This window comes from Tamandua tetradactyla, chromosome 24, assembly GCF_023851605.1.
Source record: "Tamandua tetradactyla isolate mTamTet1 chromosome 24, mTamTet1.pri, whole genome shotgun sequence".
Lineage (NCBI taxonomy): Eukaryota > Metazoa > Chordata > Mammalia > Pilosa > Myrmecophagidae > Tamandua > Tamandua tetradactyla.
Window position 1 is genome coordinate 7,098,805 of NC_135350.1, and position 24,932 is coordinate 7,123,736.

At 36.1% G+C, this 24,932-nt stretch overlaps 1 protein-coding gene across 4 annotated transcripts in view; it reads right to left on the minus strand.

Annotated features, from left to right (window-relative positions):
• Nucleotides 1–3,457: 3,457 nt before the first annotated feature.
• The window catches only part of UGT8 (UDP glycosyltransferase 8), an 83,098-nt gene continuing 61,623 nt past the window's right edge, over nucleotides 3,458–24,932 (minus strand). For all 4 annotated transcript variants that reach the window (XM_077142454.1, XM_077142452.1, XM_077142451.1 and 1 more), the window contains 4 exons: nucleotides 22,066–22,208; nucleotides 20,527–20,603; nucleotides 16,221–16,440; nucleotides 3,458–5,917 (listed from right to left, as the gene is read on the minus strand). In XM_077142454.1, the coding sequence (XP_076998569.1) occupies nucleotides 5,554–5,917; nucleotides 16,221–16,440; nucleotides 20,527–20,603; nucleotides 22,066–22,208 (804 nt within the window). In that variant the 3' untranslated portion in view covers nucleotides 3,458–5,553. The remainder of the gene's footprint in view (nucleotides 5,918–16,220; nucleotides 16,441–20,526; nucleotides 20,604–22,065; nucleotides 22,209–24,932) is intronic.

Below are 24,932 nucleotides of genomic sequence, written 5' to 3' on the forward strand. Positions count from 1 at the left end.
ATTTTCAGCACTGCCTTCTTACTCATAAATTGAACCTCTCATTATATCCAGAAGGCAGAATCAGGATTGTGCAGAAGTGATGATTTTTGCTGTATAGACTTGGTCTTTTCTAGATGCATGGTTCGTAACTGCAGGTTCTGTTGAGTTGTGAGCAAAATGCTTAGAAGTCACCGAGAGACATCACATCACACATTGTTGCTAACTCAAAATGTAACGTTTCATGCCATTTTCTTAAATGTGTTTATACCCAAAATTTCTTATTTTTTGCTAAAAGTAAGGAGTACTCAGTAGTTTCAGTTTCTAAAGGAATAACTAAAGCAGGATTTGCAAATACATAAAATTAATCTTTATAACATATTAGGTGTTTGGCATTTTAATATAGTAATGCACCAAGTAAAAGAGTAATAGATTCTTCAATAAGAAAATTACCTATTTGCATGAAGTATCTCAATAATAACCCCTGCTTAGTTACTTTGCCTTATACTTATTTCTGATCCAAGTGGAAATTTGATCCTAATATTAGGACTAAAAATTGTACTTATGGCAGAGGAGAAACTAGTTTTTAAAAGTGCAAATACTAAAATTATTCATGGGAATTCAAGCTAATTCTGCCAAAGTAATAGGAAAAGATCACTTATTTCACAGAATAAGAATTACTGAAATAGTTAAAACTAATGATAGATGTAAACTAACACAAGATAAAATATTTTGGTTTTATAAAATTCAATGAGAACTTCAGGTTTTATTGATTAATAAATTGAAATGTTTTGTAATTCCGGAGATATTTACTGCTGCTGTTGGATTTTTTTAAGTAGATTTTCACTATTCTAACTATTCTAATAAATAACATGGTATCATTTTACATTGTAGTTCTGATTTTGCAGACTGAATTTTGATTGTATATTACTCTGTTGGAAAAAAACGGAGTTTTTATTACATTATAAGGCATATTATCAGTAACCTTGCTAACTACAATATGAAATAATTCTCTCTTAAATCACATGTAAATTACTCAGAAGTAAATAGTGAATAATTTGAAAGATTAAAGGTAATGGTGGAGTTATACAGAAAAGATAGGATTTAACAAATGAATATGAATGCTGAATCATTAAATCGATGTTTTAGTCTCCAGTACCTTAGAACAGATAGAAGTAAAAAACCTAAAATTGTGGAATTGTAACCCATGCTAAACTCTGAAATATGTTCTTACAACTAACTGTGGTGCTGTGCTTTGAAATTTATTGTTTTTTTGTGTGTGTATGTTATTTTTTACATAAAAAGAAAAAAGTCAATTGTGGTAATAAAAAAATATTTAAGCCTTCTTGCCTCCTATATTCTAGAGCAGCTATAAGGAAAAATCTGAGAGGATCGTATGGTAGCTCATGACAAAGTCTGGGATCTGTCCTGTAATCACTTGTTGAATAGTACTTTGAAAACTATTGCTTTTTTATTTCTTTGCTTTGTATATATGCTATACTATACAGTAAAAAAGTAAAAAAAAAAAAAAAGTATAAGAAACTCAGAATGTAATGGGTGACAAATTGAAAAAAAAAAAAAAGAACCCAAAGCACAATAATGCCAAAAAGGTTAGCTATTCAGTATATCCAGGACCATAAAAACATCACCCTTGAGTGCTCACTGTGTTTCTATGCTAAATGTTTTAAATGGGTTATATATATTTAAATGCGTATCTGCATTATATTAAATATCCATTTAAATATGTATGTTTCTCATGATTACCCATGAGATAATTATCATTTTACAAATAAGGGATTTAAAAGTTAAGTTCTAGGAAGTGTCGGAGCCAGCCTTCAAGTAAAGACTGTCACACCACCAGAGTTTGAGCTCAAAAAATTAAAGCAATTAAGTTCATGAGGATGCTCCTGATGAAGCCATGAATGATGCTGGAGTTGTATAAAAGGTAACAAAGCAAGGAGAGTAATGAGTGTGGAGCTGTCTTTGGTACATGCCTAGGCTTCTCAGACATGGTACTCCCACCTCCTGGGACTCCTGCAGGAGGTGTCTGCACATGTATCTGCCATAGTTTTGCAGTATAATTATGCATCTTCGTTTCCCACTAGATCACAAGCCCCTTGAGGGAGAGAGAGAGAGTGCTCTAATCATCTGTAAATTCTCCGAGTTAACTAGCATATTGTCTGGTACACTGTGGGTATTCTCTGAATGTCAATGAATGCCTTCCATGGCAATTCCTAAATTCTAGTGGATAGCCATGCTGTGCTCCATGCTGTGCTCCATCCAGTGCAGTTGTGTTTAGAGAAGACATTTGCTATTAAATAGAGAAGGCATTTACTATTTATAAATAGCAGTGGTCCAGGAAGTATTATCACAGCAACAAATTGATCATCTTTCATGTTAAAATTCAGTGCATACTTTATGTCCCATAACTGCAAATCACATTGTTTAATATGCTTACTTACAATGCAGAGCTAGATGCAGGGGCATTGGGGCAGGTTACCAGAATCTATCAGGTCACCTTAGGGCAAATATTCCTATAGTCTTGGCCGACACAGGAAAAACAAAACAGGATGCATACCTTGCCTCTGCAGTGCCCTGCCACCAGTTGTTGCCAGCAGCGATGAGGGGGCAGGGGCAGATATATCATTTGAAGAGTCCCTGAGATTTCAGTATGTTGGGGTTGGCATGAGAAAGTTGCATATAAGAAAATGAGATGGGCTGGTCAGTATGTTGTTGAATAAAGCTTAGAGGAGATTCTCTGAGGACCCTCAAGTCTAATTTGATGAACAGCGTAGGAGACCTTCTCAGAAGGTGATCAGTGTAGGACCTAGAGGACTAAGAGTGCTCCCAAACTGCCCACAGTTTCTATATTCTCCAGAGTTCATCTTTAGCTTCCTTCAGCTTCTGAAAGATCATAAACCATTGCTTTACCCCAGACAAATCCCCTCTTCCAATCCTTGGACATTAAATTCTGTCTCTATGCTCATATGGAGGCATATTTAGAAATTATCACTCTAGATGACAGGTGGGTAGATAATCTTAATTTGTATTTTCTTTTGACCTGATGATGCCCATCTGTAGAAATATTTACAGAAGCTCTTTCTAAAAAAAAATGAATAAATATCTTCTTGAAAACTTTATTGGAGAATCTAACTTATGAGTGAAAATCCTTAATTACTCTATTTACCCAAACTGGTTATCAATAAGCTTACTGGCAGAAAAACAGCGATGAGCAGTAAATACCTACACTTAAAACTCTTTATTTCTGGGACAGAGTTTGAATATCTAAGTTGATGTACTTATAAGGTCAGTCCCTTTTCTTAATAATAATAATGATAAACGTTCTCACATATAATATACCATTTTCACTCTCATAAACACATATACAAGTTGGGAGACATGTTTAGAAACATGTTTACAGTGGATATATACAATATTGTGAAATAAAATCAGAATAAAAATTTTCTTCCAACAACATGTCTCTATTTTAAATCATATTTATTGAGTTTTATATCACAGTGGATATTAACTTATGCTTAATCATCCAGTTTTTACTGTCAACTTCATCCAATTCCAAAAAAGTAAAATCAACTCATTCATACACTCTTAAATCCTGTTACCATCCCACCATTCATTGCCATTTTCTTTTTCCCTTTTAACTGCAACATTGCGATAAGATTGTGAAAAGGTATAACTAATAGGCTTATATGTATAACACCATTGCTTCAAGTATTCAGAGAGCAGTACATTTGCCTGCACTATATATTAGAAAACTACTTGTGACATTATTTCTAAGTAGAGGAGAGTGGCTCCTGGTGGGAGTGTGATGCAGTTGTATGTCATTGTGTATGAAAAAGGATTTACAGCATTCTAGAATTTTACAACTCTTCCCATGTTAGTGAATGATAATAGGTAAATGGTATATTTTTCAATTCTCATCTGTCAGACATGGGATTTTAAACTACAAATAAATAAAGCATATACTCAACATGTGTAGTGCAAATGCTAAGTAAACCCATAGTTGCCAACCAGAAAATGGTTCAGCAGGGAGGTCCTGATTTTATGATGTCTGTAACTTGCATCCTTACTCTCAAATGAATGCTGTCACTGTTCCATGCCAGCCACAGTAACAGGAAAAGGCTGCTGAGGTGGGTGTTGAAGAAGTAAGGAGAGAAACAGGGACTCATTTTCATGAACAAGTAGTACATTTTCTCTGTCACTTCCATATAGCATATAAAGTTTGAATTCTTAATAAGATCTCAAACCTCTCCAGACAAAGCAAGTCCCAATTTGGAGAACTGCAAATGTTCCATTTAAAAGAATTAAATGTTGGCAACTACATAATACAGATCGAGTGGCCCAGACAGTGAAAGGGATGAAGAAAATGTTTTTTTTTTTCAACTATAACTTTGGAAGAATAACACCTGATTAGAATATCACATTATAGAAAAGCCATGAATGAAGCTGCATGTGAGAATGATAAGGGAGGAGGGCTGGGGACATAAATGAGATCAGAAAGAAAGATAGATGTTAAGTTTTTGTTGGTTTGTCCAGAGTGATGCCCCAATGAGAGTGATTTGATCAGTGAGGGGAAAATTATTTGCAAAGGCCCTTTTGAGGAATGGTGAGAATGGGGAAAAATTCAACTTCCCCAAGTTGAATTTTTGATATTCTCACAAGCAGTGTGGAAAAAAAAAAAAAAGAAAAGCCATAAACACTCAACGTCCCTGCCTAATAATGCAATAATCTTCAGTACTTTGAACAAAAGCCAGCACTCTGCTGCTGTCTTAATTATGCACTTAACATAACGTTACTCATTAAAATGAAAAAAAAAAGCTATAAAATTTTTCCAGAGGAAAACTGTTAGAGGGAAATCAAAAATAAAATGTGACAACCAATTTATACATTTACTTAATTACATGTTCCTCCCTCCTCCAGAAGTGTCCATAGTCTGTAAGAAAAGGGAAACAAAAACAAAACAAAGGAAAACAAAAACAAAAAACTAAAATAAAAAAATACAAAAACCGTGCCATTTATCTTTTCATTTCCTTTCTCGGCATTCAGATAAAACTGTTCTTTCAGGATAACGTGCTGAGTTCACATATTAAATGCTAGAAGAGAAACATTTTGGATCCTGACTGTTCCTACTTCATTCTTGAATATGTGGTACCTTCAGCAAATACAACAAGTAGCCTGCTAAAATACTTTTAATTAGGACACACACACATATACACACCATTGTTTTAAGAAAAAAGAAACCATTCCTTATCTGAGACACACACCTGAAAATTTAAAAGTAAGGTCTGACACGGTCACTTAGTTGATTTAAGTAAGTAAGGCCTCTAAAAGGTTCAGTGCCCAAACGCTCTGCATCAGTATTTGGATAAAATACATTTTTGCACTTTAGGTTTGTGCTTTTTACAGCGGTCTTAATATCACAGAATTTCATTAGTGAGATCTAATAAGGGAGTGTTAGAATTGTTTACCGATGCTTTTACTTTTAGTGGTTGTTAGACTCAATTATAGCAACAGAAATTCAATGACAACAGATTTGTTAATATCACTTGGTCTGCTGGCTCATTTCACCTTCTTTTCATGTTTAATGTGGCCATTTCTTTTGTACTTGCCATTGACGGTTCCATTGTGGTAATGCCCATTAACTGTGCTATGCTTATTTCTAGACCACAGACTTCTGATTTTTCTGTAGATAAATTTTGTCACCCAGGACAGCAGGAAGTAAAACAAGGTCGCGCCAAGTAAAAGCACAAAGGCAATATCCAATAAAAAATACTGACAGAGAGAGAGCTGATGAACAACGGCACGTAAATGGTGGGCTCCATTATGACGAAGAATGTAATCTATCCAATAGACAGTCCGATTGACAGGGTGGGCAGGCTGATCCTTGTGAATCTCTGACAGCTTCTGGGCCCTCTGACGGTAGCTATGGAACGGGATAAAAGAGCAGAGTGACCATAAATGCAGCGAGGTGCGTTAACATGGCTCTCTCAATACAAACAATGGGAGAAATCATAATAACTACCCTTGATTAAATACCTCGTATGTGCCAGGCACTGTACTGAGTGCTTTAAATGTATTTTCCTATGTAAACTCATTAACATTTTCGTAGACAGGTATGGAATGAAAATCAGAAGGCCTAATTGATGATGGTTACAACGTTGAAATGGAAATTCAGGTTTTTCTAACTCTCAACTCCATGCTCTTTCCGTACTACCCACACTTCCTAAACACACATAGTCCTTCTCTCCATGCCCTTTTACATATCTGAATCAATGGATCCCAATGAGGGAGGGACGTTAATATAGCAGACTCTAAAAAAGGGGGCTGGAGAAAAAATAAAAGAACTTAGTCCCATTGCTTTAATTGTTTTCATAACTAAGGGTATTGAATTGTTTTCATTTAAAATAACATTAAATGACATGAGATATAAAACAGATGAAAAGTGTTGAGAAACAGCACTAGGAAGCTGCATATAACATCATACGCAATAAATGTATTTTGGGGGTATACATATGCACTTGTATATACATATACATGTAAGTAAATATATGTGTGTATATATAAAGAAGAACCCCTCTCTTAAGTGGTTAATAAAAAATCAATTATAGTGGAGAATCACAAAAGGGATACTACACAGTGAAATCATCTTACTTTAATTTAAAATATATAACTGCACATTTGTGTGTCCATCTCTGACACTTGGCAATGCTTCTGACATGGATCCCTGTTTGAAGTAGGCATGGATTCCACATGGGTCCTCTTTCTTGCATAAACCACATCTACGAATCTTCTATGATTCCCAATTTAAGCTTCTTTAAAGTGGAGTGAGAAATTACAGTTACTTCTGAAACAATCTGAATGCAGAATCTTCCTAAATTATTATGATCTGCTTGATGCCCTCCCAGACTTTCACAGTTGTCTTCCTGAAGCCTGGTTTTAGTAACATTATTTTTTTCTCGATGACTCACCCTTACCATATGTCTCCAAACAAGTTAATTGTTGTAGCTATAGCTCTTAAATAACTCCTAAGTTTATCAGTTTATGTAATCATTAATTCAATTATATTATTATAATGGCAGGATTATTTTAATAAATAAATAATTAAATTTAATAATAAATCCTTGGGGACAAATATAACTGACCCTTGTTAAACTTGTAAGTCAACTTGTAGCAATAGAATTAAATGGGTCTGTTCTAGTTTGGAGGCTGCCGGAATGCAACACACCAGAGACGGATTGACTTTTAATAAAAGGGGACTTATTTTGTTAGTTCTTCAGAGGAAAGGCAACTAACTTTCCACTGAGGTTCTTTCTTACATGGGAAGGCACAGGGTAATCTCTGCTGGCCTTCTCTCCAGGCCTCTGGGTTCCAACAACTTTCCCCAGGGTGATTTCTTTCTGCACTTTCAAAAGCCTGGGCTGAGCTGCTTGGGCTGTGCTACATTGTGCTCTCTCATTTAAGCACCAGCCAATTAAATCCAACGTCATTCATTGCAGTAGGCATGCCTCCTAACCGACTATAGATGTAATGAGCAACAGATGAGGTTCAGGTACCATTGGCTCATGTCCGCAGCAACAAAACTAGGTGCCTTCACCTGGCCAAGTTGACAACTGAATCTAACTACCACAGGGTGTAATCAAGAGTGGTCTACTAGCTGGAACTTCAGGATGAAGTATACATCAGTTGAATATAAATACCAGGATAAATGTAGAAATCACTACCAAAGAGGGACAGAAACATTCAGAGGAAAGAGAAGTGATGTCCACCTGGAGTGTATTAAATAACACATTTTGGAGGATGTGGCCTTGGCGCTGTGCCTTATAGAGATAGAAAAGTTTGAAATTATGAAGACTTATTAGATCAAGGAAAGTGCGTGAAGTAAAGCATTTAAGTGGGAGAGTAAGAGTATGCCAAGAACAAGTGCAGTATGAGGGGTGGTGTTCGGTTAGACTTTACATGGAAGGAAAAGATTAACTCCACTCATGGGTACTCTGAATGACAAAAGAGAACCAAGGACCTTGGTTCTTGAACCAAGGAGCCATTAGATCAGAGAAAGTGGTTCTTAAAACAGGTATCTGGGAAGAGGATCAGAGAAGAAAGGAAGAGTTGATGGTAGGAAGTCCATTCAACTGATAACGGCCAAAGAGACAAACTGCCAAAAAAAGTGGTAGGAGGATCAGACATACAGGGAGTGGGGTAGACATAGAGGAGGGAAATGCCAGAGGTGCTGTAGTGGAAGAGCTGGCAGCACTGAGTAAGAGACTGGACTAAAGGCCAAGAGACAGGGGGAAGTCAGAGGTACCAGCAGTATTTCCAACATCGATGGCTTACAACCACAGAGCCTTACTCCCATAGAGCCATTAAAAGGACAAGGAAACACAGAACTCAGAGAAGGCTGGGGGAAATCATTACAATTTGGAACATAATGAAAGGAGATTGAGAAGGTGGCTGGAAATGTAGGATCATCAGTGGCTAATGAAAAATCTACTCAAACTTGAGAAACAGATATGATGACTGATTTTTTTAATATGATTTGGCTCTAATTCTGTACGTTAAGCTTTAGCAAATATAAGAACAAATTCAAGAAGCAGTTAACAGGAGGGGGTCTCAGACTGAAGGAACGAGCAAGCCATGGCTATTATTCAGTCTTCTTTCTATAGCATTATGTAGGATGATGGAATAAAAAGGCCTCAAATTTTTAATAAGAGAAGCTGTAGGTTTACAGAAAAATCCTGCATAAAATACAGGGTTCCCATACGCAATTCTATTGCTAACATCTTGCGTTAGTATGGTACATTTACAGCAATTGATGAAAGAACACTTCTAAAACTGTATGATTACTATGGCCCAGGGTTTACTTTAGGGTTCATTGTTTGTACTGTATATTCCCATGGATATTAAAATTTGTTTCCTCCTAGTAACTTATACACAATCTAAAATGTCCCCTTTTAACCTCACTAAAATATAATTTGTTTTTATATTTTATATATAAATATGTATTTTATATTTATATACTGCTGTTAAATTCATTCACAATGTTGTGCTTTTCATCACTCCTATTCGTTATGAAAAATTTTCTATCAGCTCAAACAGAACTCTGTACAAGTTAGCATTAACACCTTACTCCCCACATATCTAAAAAGGGTTTGATATGCAGAATACATAAACACACCATACAATTCAACAACAAGAAAGTGAAACAATGAAATTTAAAAATGGGCAAAAGACTTGAATAGACATTTCACCTAAGAAGGTAAGTGGCCAAATAGCACACGAGAAGTTGCTCAGCATCATTAGCCATTGGAGAAATGCAAATCAAAACCACAATGAAATACCATTTCACACTCACTGGAGTAGGTACTATTAAAAACACAGAAAAGGGCAGGCCACAGTGGCTCAGCAGGCAGAGTTCTCACCTGCCATGCCGGAGACCCAGGTTCAATTCCGGGTGCCTGCCCATGCAAAAAAACACAGAAAAGTATTGAAGTGAATGTGGAGAAATAGGAACATTCATTCATGTTGGTGGGAATGGAAAATGGTGCAGCCACTCTAGAAGATAGTTTGGATGCTCCTCCCAAAGTTAAAAATAGAATTACCCTGAAAGCAGGGACTCAAACAGATATTTGCACACCAATGTTCATAGCGGCATTATTCATCATTGCCAAATTTGGAAGCAACCCAAATGTTCACCAAACTGTGAGTGGATAAACAGAATGTGGTATATATACACAATGAAATATTATTCAGCCATTAAAATGAGTGAAGTTGTGATGAAACATAGATGTACCTTGAAGATATCACATGGAGTGAAATAAGCCAGACACAAAAAGACAATTACTGCATGCTTTCTCTGATAGGCAATCATTAGAATAAACAAACTCTTAGAATCAGAAACTAGAATATAGTTTACCAGGGGCTTCTGTGATTGCTCAGTAAATGCAGCCCTTTAACTGTTTTTCGTAATTTTAAAGAAGGGTACTGTTTTTAAGACTCTTCTGCTGCTGTGGGTTGGAAGAATGACCATCCTTTGAGTCGGGTCTTCAGAGAACTGAAGTAGCTGATCAGCAGTGATCAGCAATCAAGACTGCACAGTCCCAGAACTGAGAGAACTTTATATCCCACCATGGCACCAGCAATCTCCACCAGGAGGTAGTGTTGAGGAACTCACTGCTGCCTGCTACGAGGCAGGGGGATGGGTGTCAGCGGCCACCGCACGGAGGATGAAATTCACCAATATTTAATATTTACCACAATTTACCAGCCTCTTTCTCTTGCTCTTCTGTGGATACTGCAAGGTGTTCTATTAGTCTCTGGAATTTCAAACTGCTGAGTCAGAGAATTCCCGGCTGTTTAACAGTTGCTCTGGTGGAGTGACTGTTTCTGGAGCTTCCTATTCTACCACCTTCTCACAATCCTCAAAGGGCTCAATTTTTTAAAGGCAAGTGTTCTCTATTTTCATAGCCTCACACCTAAAGTATTATTATATTATAAATTCTTTTGTTTTTTTCCATATTGAGAGTTTACTGTTCTGAAGATGAGAACACAGACATTATGAACAATTTGTACATAATTCTTGATGCATGTACAAAAATCTAAAAAAACATGTGGTGGCAATTCTTTTCTAAAGCTATTCCAGTGAGTTTTCAGCTTAAAATTTGGAGGCAAATTCTCCCCACAAAGATTATCAAGTACCTCTAACTTCAAATGCAGATGAGCTGTTACATCATAAGTCCCATTAATTCACAATTTAATATCGTACACATCACACACATTTCCAATCTTATCCAGCATAAAACAGTTATTAAGAAAACTGGAATACCACAACCAAGGATGTTACAGCGTGCACACAGTTCTGACAGGGAGAGCCAAGATTAGGGAGTAGTGTAAAGAAACAATTCTACTAAAAAACACAGGAACAAAAGTAATTTAAAATGTTCAACATGCACTGAATGCATGACTGCTACTAAATCACCATTTAGCCTGTGTTGTACTACAGGGTATAAAAATGGCCACACATCCCCCCCATTGAAATGATAAATTGACATCCAAGACAAAGTCTCTCGTAAGTCAATTTCCCACTATTCTCTGGTTGTATGAAAAAATAAGCAACCAGCAAATTACTCCCCTTCTTAAAAAAAATGGGATGAGAAGGGATTTCAGTCTCTTCCTTAAAAATGTTTCCTCTAGAGCTACTAAAAATTTGCATTTACAAAACAGTTGATAAAAATATTCCTCTGTATTGTACACTGATAAGACATGGCATATGGTATTAATCAGACTTGGATTCTTTGCTGCTTCATCAGAGGCTGGACTCTCCTCATTTTTAGTTTCTCCACGTTTTGCAGGTAAATCTTCACTTTCTCGGTTAGCCCCTTCAGCTTGTTTGGTTCCCTTTTCTCTCTGGGCTGCACTTTTTTGTCTGAAGGCTTATCCTTTCCCGCCACTTTTTTTGGCCTCCTTTTTTTGGCAACGTTTCTGCTTTCGCAGGAGCAGGTTTAGCTGACAGTCTTGCTGATTCCTCCTGGGCTCCTCTCCACGCGCCTTCAGCCTGGCTGACCGTCCTCTTTGGCATCTTGGCGGTGGAGCAGGAGCGTGGGAGCTGCGAGCCGCGGGGCAGCGAGGGCCTCGCCAAGCCAGGCTGCAAGCCTCTGCCGCTCTTCCTGCCACTGGAGCTGCTGGGACACGCCCATGTGTTTAAACTTTTCCTTTTCTTTTCTTTTTTTTCATTGGCAGGCACCGGGAATCGAACCCAGGTCTCCGGCATGGCAGGCGAGAATTCTGCCTGCTGAGCCACATGGCCTGCCCATGCCCATTTGTTTTAAAAGTGTAAATCTTCCTCCAAATAGTAAGAGCCCATCTCCATTTTACTTTGGAATTGATCATTTTTAATTGATGACAATTATATTAGCTAGTTTTGTGAGAAAATGCTTATAGGATAAAAGAACATCTTTAAAATGAAAAATATTATCTTAGAAAATATAATTCAACCTTCTATTTTAACAAATCAGGAGTTAGGAGGAGGACAGGAGAAAAAAACAATCCCAGTCTTCAGGTACCTAAATGTCACTAGGCATGTAATGATGTAGAGACGATTAAACAGATTACATCCGGTGAGTATTCTGGGGAATTTGACTTCTTGTACTGTTGAAAAACTTACTTCCCATATGCAACTCCAACAAGTTCTTGTTCCTGGATCACTAACAGAAAAGTCCTTCATCCGTGTGCCTCAGGTTTTCTAGGTATGGGGTAAGGAATCTTGTCAGTCAGATCCTTACGCGTACCTGGCAGACTCCAGGATGGTGGAACGTTTACTATCCATTCCAATTTTCTCTGACTATTCTGTTCATAGGTAACAAGCCCATGGACCAACTGGGATGGAATACTGGGAACTTCACAGGTAGATTTTATTTTGAAGGGAAGGTAATTTTTATGCTGGAACTATCTTCAAATGTGCTGTTAAGTGCTTCATCACAATCTGCTTTACAGTAAGAATATAAATGTTGCACAATGGAAAATAAAAAGAAGAAAGAATGTGATTAGAGTGAAATGGTCATTCAAGTCACCTCCAAACTATTTCTAGGAATCTTTTAGATAACGCTCCCTTTAATAAAAATAATTGCCTTGTAAGGGACTTGTACAACTCATTTTAAGTGTCTCCTATTAAATAAAAGCTAATAGCTGCAGACTGGGTAAGTGCTATGGTAGTGAGAATTAATTCTCCGTCTTTCTCCACCTCTAAAGAATTTCTCCCGAACAAGAATGGTAACAGATTCTCACATACACACACACAAAAAATACAAAAAGACTAGTAAGAGTAAAAGTGAGATGTGTAATAATTTCCTTTAAGTTATGGTAAAAAAAGTAACATTTCATTAACAATATGGATTACTTGTATTAAACTGGAATATCTTGAACACAATATTAGCAAAGAAAATTAGCCTTTTCAATAATTACTGCATGCTAAATGTGAAAAATTGGTCATATATTCGAAATAAAGGAAGATTAAATGACTTCAGTTTAATAATGATTTTAGCAAAGAACATACTACCCATATCATTATTATTTTTATACTAAGATATCTTTTTACCTGCAATGTGCAAGAGCCTTTTAGTTAGATATTTAGATTTTAAAATGGCTATATGCACTTAACTCAATATTTAGTTAACATGCATACTTTTAAAAATGTTATAAATTTATTCACTGAACAAAATAAAAATAATTTCTGAAATTAAGCACTTAGACAACATTGCAAAACTCTATAGTCTGGATTTAATTGCTGTCTAATGTAACGTTATAAAGGGTTCTCCCTCTTGATTGGGCCTGGCTCATACCTCATAGCTCACTACTGGGCTGGCTAACTGTGGACAAGCAAGCTTTTTGCTCTTTTTTCCCAAACTGATGTACCTCAGTAGCTCTACAACTGTTTCCCCTCAAAATTAATTTAACACTGCATTTTACAAGCCTTCCTTAAAAAGCCTGTGTGGGGTGGAGCAAGGGTAGTTCAGTGGTAGAATTCTCACCCACTGCATGCAGGAGACCTGGGTTCGTTAACCGGACCATGCACCACCGTAAGAAGAAAAAAAAAAAGCTTGTATGATGCATAATATTAAAAAATCCACATGGTCTGAAAAGCACTAGGCTTCAAAAGAAAAACTATAGAAAACAGAAGAAGGGATATACTCAGATATGCCAGGACAGAATTTACTGCTCCACGTGCCAGAGTTGTGACGAAGATACTGGATTCTTTATGGAGCCAGCAGGAAGGTCTCCCCTGAGCCCACATAAATGCGGCATAATGAACCTTCAGTGTGGGTGAATACAGCCTTTTATATGAAAGCTGCATCATTTTATATGAGAATTTTTTATATTATTGGTTGTTCTTAGGACAATGACAGTGTATCTCAATCCACTTTTAAGCCATATTTCCCAGGTATAAATAGAAAAACTTCACAATCTTCAAAACCTTATTGTCATTTGAAATACAACATAAATTAGGTAATATGCCTAAAGATGGACTAAAGTGCTACTGTTTTAGCTACCTAGAGTACTCCAAGAAAATACCATGAAATGGGTTGGCTTAAACAGTTAGAACTTATTAGCTTACAGTTTTGAGAAAGGGAAAAAGATCTAAATCAATGCATCTTTAGGTGCTGCTTTTCCACCAAGACTGTAGTGTCTGGAACCAACTACTGGCAACCCTTGGTCCTTAGCTTATCACATGGTAAATCACACAGCAGTGTCTACAGGTCTCTCCTTTTCCTACAGCGTTCTTCTTCAGCTTCTTGCTTCTTGTGGCTTTCTCTTTCATACGTGAGTTCATTCCATTTATAAAAGACCCCAATAATAGGACTAAGATCCATCCTGACTGGGCTATGTAACACCTTAACTGAAGTAAGCTCATCAAAAGTTTCCACTTACAATGAATTACATTTACAAGCATAAGAACATGTTTTTTCTGGCTTTAAACATGGCTTTAAACTACTATACTCTACCCTCTGAACCCCTCAAAGACATGTTCTTTCTCACCACACCCCACCACCCTATGAACCCCCAAAAGATATGTTCTTTCTATATGAAAAATATACTCATCCCATCACAGTATCCCAAAAGCCTTAAGTCATTTCAGTAATAATACTAAGTATAAGTCTTATCAAAATCAAAATTAGTCTGCTTCTAATATACAAAGGAAGGACAGACATTGGTTACACATTTCCATTTCCATAGGGAGAAACTAGATGGAAAACAGGTCACTGGTCCCAAACAATTCTGAAATGCTACAAGGCACACACCATTAGATTTCAAGTTCTGAGAGTAATTTATGGAACAATGTATCCTCCAGGCCTGATGAAGCAGCAGCACTAACACTCCCAAGTACTGGTGCAGAGGTCATGATCTCCCTGAACACTGCGGTGAAGACTTCACCCTCTTCAAGCATCAGCATGGCGGCTAGGCTTTCTGCAATCCCCAGGACATGGGCTCCACCCTCTGATAACAATGAGGTGACAGGACTCCTCTGGAACAATGGGGCAGAAGGCCAGTCCTCTCCAAGCACATGGCAGACTGACCCTTTCCAAACACATGGATGGACCCATTCTGTTGGCCAGAGAAGCTGTCGCTTCAGTTCAGACCTCAGCTTCCACGGTTCTGACCTTGAAGTCATTGTTCCTTTAATTTCTTCCCTTTCTGACCCTTTTAGTCTAGGTTGGCAGAGTTCCATTCATACAGATCTCATAAAAAAATATGTCAGTTGTGCACGTAGTAAGCAAGGGTCCAAACCATCAGACAAAGAACTTTTTCCACAAATCCTTCTTGGATAACTGTATTTCCAATCCAGATTTGCAATGAAATTGCTGACTGGTCATGCTCAGTTAAACCGTCACATGGAGCACTGTCCTCTGGATATTCAATTTCCAAAAGTTCACAATTTTCCAAACCATCAATTTCTGGTTTTGTTGTGCCCACGAGATCAATGTTCAGTTTATCCCTTTTTTCTTGCATTTTACTATAAGTTAGCAGGCTGCACTTTCCAGATTTTATTAAATTCAAGAACATGTTTTTTTCTGGGGTACTTACAGCTTAAAACTACCAGAGCTATTTTGTTTTAAAACTATACCAGCCTCCTCTCCATTTTTTAACTGGGTAAACTCAGGACCTAACAAGAATTTTGAAAATAAGGTAAATTAAAATTTCTGATGACTCATCACCTTAGTAAATCAGGGATACCCAGGACTTGGAAAACCCAGCACCAGGTCTACTGGGAAGTACAAAGAACACAGGCTTTGGAATCAGACAGACTTGCCTTCAAATTTCTACTCCAATAGCTGTGTAACTGCGGACAAATTACACAAGTTCTCTGAGTTTCAAATTCTTCATTTCTATAGTGTAGATAATGAAGACAGTGGTATGCAGTTAGTATGAGTATTAAAATGAGATAAAGGACACAACATTTGATAAATTGTAGGTACTCAGTGACCGTTCCCATTACAATTTCTACTTAGGTACGGTAAATCATAGTAGGATAATACTCAAGGTCATAACATGGCTGGCCAGATGACTGCTACTTTTAAGTTTCTGAATTACAGAATGCATGCATGAGGCATTATACACAGAAGCCTAAAGGATACTTTAATAATTGGTTTACTGATAAGTTACTGACAATAATGAGTTACTGACAATATACTATGCCATATATATTTTATCTGCTTTAACATTAATTGAAACCTTACCTGGGATTATTGATAACTTTGACCAGTGCTTCATATAGCTCTCCTTCAGTTACTGTCTTCCATTCCAGCAATATCCCCATGCCTTTTGCTTGTACGCGGATCATAGCATCATAATGGTCTCCAAAGAGTGGGATTCCCACTACAGGTATGCCATGATACATAGTTTCAAAAATACTGTTCAAACCACCATGGCTCAGGAAGGCTTTAATGTTTGAATGCCCTAAAATGGATGAAAAATAAAACTACTTGTAGCACTGACGATTATTCCTGGGGAAAGACTTTTTCCAGAAACTTCTTTAAAATTAACATTAGAATAAACATGCATTTCGAGTATGAGATTTTTAAAGACATAATTTTACTAGTTTCCACAATATACCAGTTAAAATGTTTGTTTCATATATAATTATCTGATTTGTATATATCAATTAAAAGTCACCTTTAGTTGTTGAAATTTATAACTTGAAGTATTATATTACCACTTGCTGTCAAAAATTAACATCAGTAAAAAAATTAACATAAGTGACCATAATCAATAAATCAGTGAAAGCAAAAATAGGCAACAAAACCAGAGTGCAACCTACTAAAGAATGGCAGCTACTTTCTGGGTCTTTATCCAAATCAAAGTAAAAAACATTTAGGAAAATATTTATATATATATACAAAATGTAGGACTGGATTCCAGAAAGTCCATGAAGACTTTATGTATTTATCTAAGGAGAAACACAGTACAGCAAGAGCTATTTACAATATTCAAGTGATGTTATCGATGTATTACAATTCTATGGTCTTGTTTTATACTTCAGATATGCCAACAAATAAGGACAGACACTTACAAAACGTAGTTGTTAAAGATGGATATCATGCAATACCTAGTTGTTATAAGAATAAAAAAGAAAACCAGTAAGCATTGATGATGTATCCAAACCCCAGATCTGCCAATGAGCATCCTGTTTCATAAAAGGAATTCAAATATTTCCATAAGAAGTGTTAGAAAAAGAAATACTGCACTTAGAAAAATCATCGTATGGCCAGAATTGAATTATGGTTTGCAAAATACGAGTCCTTTAGATATATGTGTCCAGATACAAAAGTGACTATAAGTGCGAACTACCTTCTTGGTTGGGTTCCAGAGTCCCCCACACCCCAACAACCAGGAGGACTGATCACTCAGTAGCTAACTTTTACCCACAGGTGCTTCAAAGACTCAGGAGCCCAAGTGAAGGAACTATTCCAACATATTGCCCTAGCACTGGATTTCAAATTTTCTTTTCGCAGCAGAATGCTTTCTTTGAAGAAAACCTTATCAGCAAGCCCAGTCTGGGTCAGTTATAAAAGCACTGTATGTAACAGAGCAGCAGATGGAAGTTACTGATTTTGTTCCTATTTCCCAACCTTGAAGAATCTACTGATCATGGCTTAGAAGCCATTAGAGGATTCACAAAGGTCATGCCTGAAGTTTAAAAGGGCACTAGGATGCTTCTCAATATGACAGGACGGTTTTATGAAAAACCCACAGCAAATATACTCAGTGCAAAATGTTTCCAAAATCAGAAAGAAGACGAGGGTGCTCGTTGTTACCCCTGTTATTCAACACTGTACTGGAAGTTTTAGTCTGAAAGAAAAAGAAATAAAAGATCCAAATTGGAAAGGAAGAAGCTGAATTATTCCTGTCTGCAGATGACATGATCCTATTTACATAAAATTCCAAAGACTCCACAAGAAAACTAGGACTCAAGAAAGAATTCAGCCAAGTTGCAGGATATAAGACAAACATGCAGAAGTCTAGTGGGTTTATACACCAATAATAAACCATCTGAAAAGGAAATCTAGGAAACAATTCCATTTGGAATAGTGTGTAAAAGCGTAAAATACGTAGGAATAAATTAAACCAGTAGATGAAAAACTTGTACACTGAAAACTACAAAATATTGCTGAAATAATTAAAGAAGATCAACCAAATGGAAAGATATTCTGTGCTCATGGATTGAAAGACTTAAGATTGTTAAAAGTGTCAATACTGCCTAAAGTGATCTATAACTTCAGTGCAATCCTTATCAAAATTCCAGCACCCTTGCATGGCAGAAATGGAAAAGCTAATCTTCAAATTCATATGAAACTGTAAGTGGCCCCAAATAGCCAAAACAACCTTGAAAAAGAACCTAATGGTGCTGAGAGAACTGGAAATAAACACACAAAAGAAGGAATGTGGATACTTACTTTGCACCACATACAAAAATTAATTCAAAATGGATCAAAAACTAATACTATAGAACTATTACAAGGAAACATCGGGAAATATCTTCAGGACCTTGTAGTAGACATTGGATTTTTAAATTTTATACCAGAAACACAAGCAACAAAGGAAAAATAGATAAAATGGACTTCATCAAAATTTAAAAATGATGTGCATCGAAGGGCATTAACAAGAAAATGAAAAGAAAACCTACCGAATAAGATAAAATATTTAGAGATCATATATATGATATGTATTTAATATCCAGGATATATTAAAAATGGGCCAAGGATTTGAACAGACATTTTTCCAAAGAAGAAATTCAAACGGCCAGCAAGTATATGAAAAGATACTCAATATGAATATCCGTTAAAAATGCAAATTAAAACCACGATGAGAAACAATTCACATCCATTAAGATAACTACTATTAAAAAGAAATAAAAACTGAAAAAAAAAAAACAAGTATTAGAGAGGATTCGGAGAAGCAGGAACTCCCATTCATTGTTGATGGGCAGGTAAGATGGCGTAGCTACTACGGAAAACAGCCTGGTGGTTCCTCCGAAAGTCAAACATGGAATTAGTATATGACCTGACAATTCTATTCCTTAGGTATTCTCCAAAGAACTGAAGGCAGGGACTTGAATATTATTTGTGCACCATTATTCCTGATAGCCAAAAAATGGAAGCAATCCAAGTGTTCACCAACAGATGAATGGCTAAATGAAATGTGGTATATCCATAAAATACAATGTTACTTAGCAGGAAAAAGAAGGGAAGTGCAACAACATGGATGAACTCTGAAGACATCACATTAAGTGAAATAAACTTAGACACCAAAAGACAAATACTGTATGATTTCTCTTGTATGAAATACTTAGACTAAGCAAATTCATGGAGACAGAATGTAGAATAGTGGTTACCAAGGATGGAAAAGGGGTAAACCGAGAGTTAGTATTAAATGAGCATGAGTTTTGGTTTGGGGTGATAAACATAGTCTGGAAACAGACAGTAGTGGATGTTTCACGGTATTGTCAAAGTAGTTAATGTCAAAGAATTTTCCACTTAAAATGGTTAAAATAATTTTTATGTTTTGTATATTTGACCCAATTAAAACTAACTAAATAAAATAATATAAAAAGTACCCACACTAAAAAGGGCACTAATCTCAGGAAAGGAAGCGAGCTGAGATTCTGAGGCAGGGGCGTGGGGAGAGTGTTCAGCATGGACCACTTCACAGCTTACTGTCGGGCTTCACAGTTTTAAAGAAAAGAATGAAGCTCAGGTGTTCATAGATATTGGGTTCAAACTCTGTACTCAGCTAGCTGATAGTCAGGATACCTTACTTAAATTGCTTACTTCTTTCTCTACCTTGGTATTCTGAAGTCGCAACAGTAAAAATTGAAAGAAATAATACAAAGGTCAAGAAAGGTGAAATGGCTTGTTTTTTCTGTCTCAGTTTTATCATTTATAGAATATTTATAATGAACTAGATGAAAAGGAATTATATAATAATTTTTAAAATTCGCTATTTGGTTTTGAAAAACACAATTCGGTAGTTTTCAGGGGGATCATTGTAGCTTCTAGAAAATGTTTTTAAAAGTCTAATTTTTTAGTATAATTTAGATTTTAAAGCCACTTTTACATATCTCAGATGTTAGTATTATTTAAAGAACAATGGTCAAGATTGCTGAAATCAATAATCTTTTAATAAATTCCTTAATAAATAACATATTAAAAGATACATGGTAACATGTTTTCCTAGAAAATTAAAAAATAAAACACAACTTATATTTATTATTGAACATGGAGTTAAATTATTAAGGTTCAATATACTAAAAAAGTATATATTTTCTAGATAATTAAAACTGAAGAGTCCAAAAATTTTATATATGAAAACTTTCATTTATAAGCCCAAATGTTTACATTTTACAAGTTATTTTTCAATAAATAAAAATTTGAGTTGTTGGTCTAAAATGTTAGAATTGAAAAACATAAACTACTCACACAAAATTGATGCTTACACAATTAAAACCCAGAACTCAAATAAATGTCAAACACATCACCAACTTACCAAGTAGATCGTTTTGTGGTAACCATTCTATAAGCTTAGTGTTGTTTCCTAGATTCTTTGGTTTGGTTCCAGAAAACCTAGAATACACATCAGACAAATCTTTGAAAAATAAAACTTCACCCATAGTATGGACTCTTTGCTTAAATTATTAGATTTAAAATAAATGTTGTATGGTCTTTTTTATTCACCGTCTTAAAAATGTAAACATACTTTAGTAGCAACAAAAATTAAGTTTCATTTTCACACTTTGATTGGGTGAGTCATACATAAAACACAACTTGCTTATACTGAGACCAATTTCTACCAGCTACTCGCATCTATACCCAGAGATGGGGAAAAGTCAAACCAATAAACCTATGATAGAAAATCATCCCCAGCCAGTTCACAGAAGCGAGGCCACCCAGGGTCAGGAAAGGCAGCGCTAGGTGGACAATAAACTCCAATCCTTGACACTCAGAGAAGGTGCAAGTACTGAAAGAAAGATGAAGATGCTCTGGCTCTCTCTCAGCCCTAGAGAAATAAGAGTGCCATGGGGCAAAAGACATAATTAGGCCGTTTCCTGTCTTGATCTTTAAAAGATATGCCACAAAGATATTTAACAAATGGTCTAAACTAAGCAAATATAAATAGCCCTATATAAACCTGAAGGGATGATTTCTAGGTTAAGCCTAATAGGGGAAATCCAACTGGACTAGTATCCAAAGGGAGAAAGTTCAGAAAGGTTAGAATAAAATATGTACAATTTAATAGTTTGGACAGGAAAGTTGGGAGCTAATCTTTACATAGTAGCCATAAAGGAAAAGCCCCATTACTCAACTTATTAGTAATGGCTTAACAGATTTATTTTTCAAATTGTGATAGAAACTGTGGGTCCGATGTTTTTCACTGTCAACAGTGGTGGCATACATTAAATAAATAAATGTTAAATAAGGTGATTGGGATCTATTTTTAAACAGTGGTCATAAATTCCAGAGACATACATTTTACAGTTCTTCCAAAGGATGCTGGGGATGCTATGTGACTTGTTTTAACAATATTAGCCAGTTAGTTGTGTTTTAGGGGCCTATTTTTCTAGACAAAATAATTTGGAAACATTTGCAAATAAGACAACGTGGGGGTTCACAAAGGGTCTATGAAATATTTTACCTATTTACTTTTCACCTATCATTCTCTACCTCATTCCAAAACTTATTTGAAGGAGTATATTGAAGAACACACAATTAAAACTAAGCTGAAAAAAATAATAAATACTGACAGAACAGTAAATCAGGGTTGAGAGCCAAGATTAACATAAAATGCATCCCACAGAAGGATAAATCATTCCTAATCATATCTTCTTTTGCAAGCTTTATGCCAGCTGCCTTTTCATCCATCACAGAGTCTTGTAAATTTATCCCTACATTTCAATAAACTAAGAAGTAAAATGAAAAGTCAGGAGAACCCTGTTACTTAGACAGGGAATCAATGCATTATGCCACAAGCTAAACAAAGAGGTACTGAAAATCAATAGCAAAGAAATATTCTGAATCATTACCTTACCTCCAAATTACTTTTTGAGGCAACCTTGCCAGAGCTCCCGCCAGTTTGCTAGCAATGTCTTCTGTCAAATACTTGACACCAGTTCCAAAAGACACTAGCACAAAACCATGTTCATTAGCACCATTTACCCATCTTTGGAGATCCTGTAAATCAAAATATAGCAATTAATTTTATGAAACGCCAATGTAGTTCCCACTTAGTGTCATCAATCACCCTGTTTAAAAAGTCTTCAGGTAATTTGCTTAAACCATTAGAAAATTAAGAAGATGGTACGATCTTGCCTTTTAAATAACTGCTTTTGTTTAAAATATTTCATCTGACAGTGCTAAGTGAAACAGGGAGGCCAGATAGCTAATTTGATAAGATCTGTAAGTAAAAACACCCCAAAATTCAGTAGTTAATGGTCTAAGATCTCAGACGAAAGTGTAAAAATGTAAACTGATTGTTGATATATGGTCAGGGATAAGTTTATATTGGCTTACAAGTGAAAGCTGTGTATTGACACATGACAAAAATAGTTAACACCACTCCCCTCCCCATAAGGGAGATGTTTATTTTTGGATTGGATTAAGCTTATCTTGGACTAAGTTTAATCATTTTCACCTCTGGAGAGCTGTACTGTATCAGCTATTATAGGCCTAACAGTTTTACTATTTCTCCAACACGGGAAAATAAATCTTCCAAGGTCTATGGTGAGGCATCAAGGGATTCTGGAGCTCTCTCAGTGGGTGCTCTCTTTATTACCTGGGAAAACATTAAATTTTCAGGTGTGTCTTTATACAGACAACACACAATGGGTCACAGCAGATCAGATATGAAATAGAGCCAATTCTAAAATTACAAGATTTATTTTGCAGGAAAGCATGTTAAACATTTTCAGTATGGTTGATGCGTAATGAACATGAAAGCGGTTCATTTTAAGTGACACAACCCTTGATTAATTTCTGTAGCCACAAAGTTGTTTGTATCATGTCATCTCTTTAAATAAGTCTCTGCCAAAGCTACTGAGCTTCAGCTTGCCGGATGAAAACCAATAAAGCCACAGCGTTCTGTGAAACACTTAATTGCATTGTAAAGAAAATACAAGTGCTGGATCTCATGAAAACACAAACCGAGTGAGATGTCACAGTTAGAGCTCACACTCCCTGGAGCGCTCTCGTTCAAGATTAATGAATTTTTACGACGAATATGTTAGCCATGATCTTTATACTTCACACCACTTTCTAGAATAACCAGATTTGCAGCTTGGTAGTATGCACAATGTAAAGTTTCATGACCATTTAACTCAATCTTAAGTATTTAAATGGGACTTTATGCCTCTCGTGTCTTTCTTTACTCCCCCCCCCCCCCTTTTTCTATATCATTTAATGAGATCTTATACTAACTGACTCTAATATTCTCATTCTTGGGGCAGTGGGTGGGGATAGATTTCATTTTGTACCCAAAATGAATTAGTGAATAGTGTCACTGCAAGACCAGGAGTGATAATGGGAAAGAGACACACTCTTCTAGCTACTGAATTAGGTAAGCTATAATTATTGAGGAGGGAATGAACCTTACCCAAACACCTTATTTTCCCTGAAATTTTGTTTTTAATAAATACATATAAGAAATAGAGGTGATTTCAATTGTGGATATTTTTTATTTATATTCTGCTCCATTGAGCTAGAATATGACAAGTGGAGAAAATTTAAGTTATCTGCAGATTCACAGTAAGAAGCAAGTGCAAACTGATTTTAAATTTTAATTTTAAATAGGTACAGCTCTATACTGGATGAACGATTGTATACATACAGTGTTTTATCATTAAGGTTTGTCTTCAAGTAGTGTATTACCTACTACCCAATTCTGTAAGGATAAAACATTCAGGGTCAATGCTAGTCACAAAAAGTTTACATTCAGATATTCATTCTCAGTTGTATGGCAATAACATCCAAATTTTGTTTCTCAAGGATTTAAAAGGCCTCCCACTGTCTCTATGCAATAAACACCTTTTAGGTTGTGTGCTCTTTGCTCTGCATGACAAAAAAAATAAAATCCGCAAACCTATTTTTCCAGCTTTTTTTCCTACCATAATCATTCACTATCAATAAGAATATATTGAAATACAAATCCCTGATGTGTAAGGAAGTGGAGAAAACTGTATTCATTATTTTTAAAAGATGATACTCAAGTGGGCTTAGAAGGGACAGTGAGATCTCAAATGATATCCAAATTGAGCTGGATGTATAAGATAGGAAGGAAGTGAAGGGTGGAGCGGCGATGATGAGACGGTGGGTGCTGCTGCTCCTGGAAATAACCCTCACCTATGAGCCTAAATTCACAACAATTGGTGTGACCTATGTTTTGTGAGAACAGTGAAGGGACTGGGATTTGTGCTTGGCTGACATGGTTGACATTCTGACATCGTGGACATATGCAGGAGCCAAAGATCAAAGGTATCTTAAATTTACTGAACTCATGGTGAAGACATTGGAAGTAGAATTTCATAGAATGCATTCTAGATCTCCAAAAGGTTTGGAAGTCCCAAATGATATCTCCTACATATATTTTCACACATAGAATATTTTCTGGAATTTAAGATTCCATCATTTATAAAACTGATGTAATAATAGCTGTTAAAAACACCTTGGAATAAATATGTCTAATATTAAAAAATTCCAATTCCAGAAAGGTAACATTTAAAAGTAAAAAGCGTTCTTACATATTGTTGGTGGAACTGTAAAGTGGTGAAGTTGCCATTGAACAGTTTGGCAGTTCCTCAGGAAGATGAACACATTATTACCAGGCTCACCAATTTTGGGCATATATCCAGAATTGAAAGCAGGGACTTGAAAAGAAATTTGAACACCAATGTCCATAGCAGC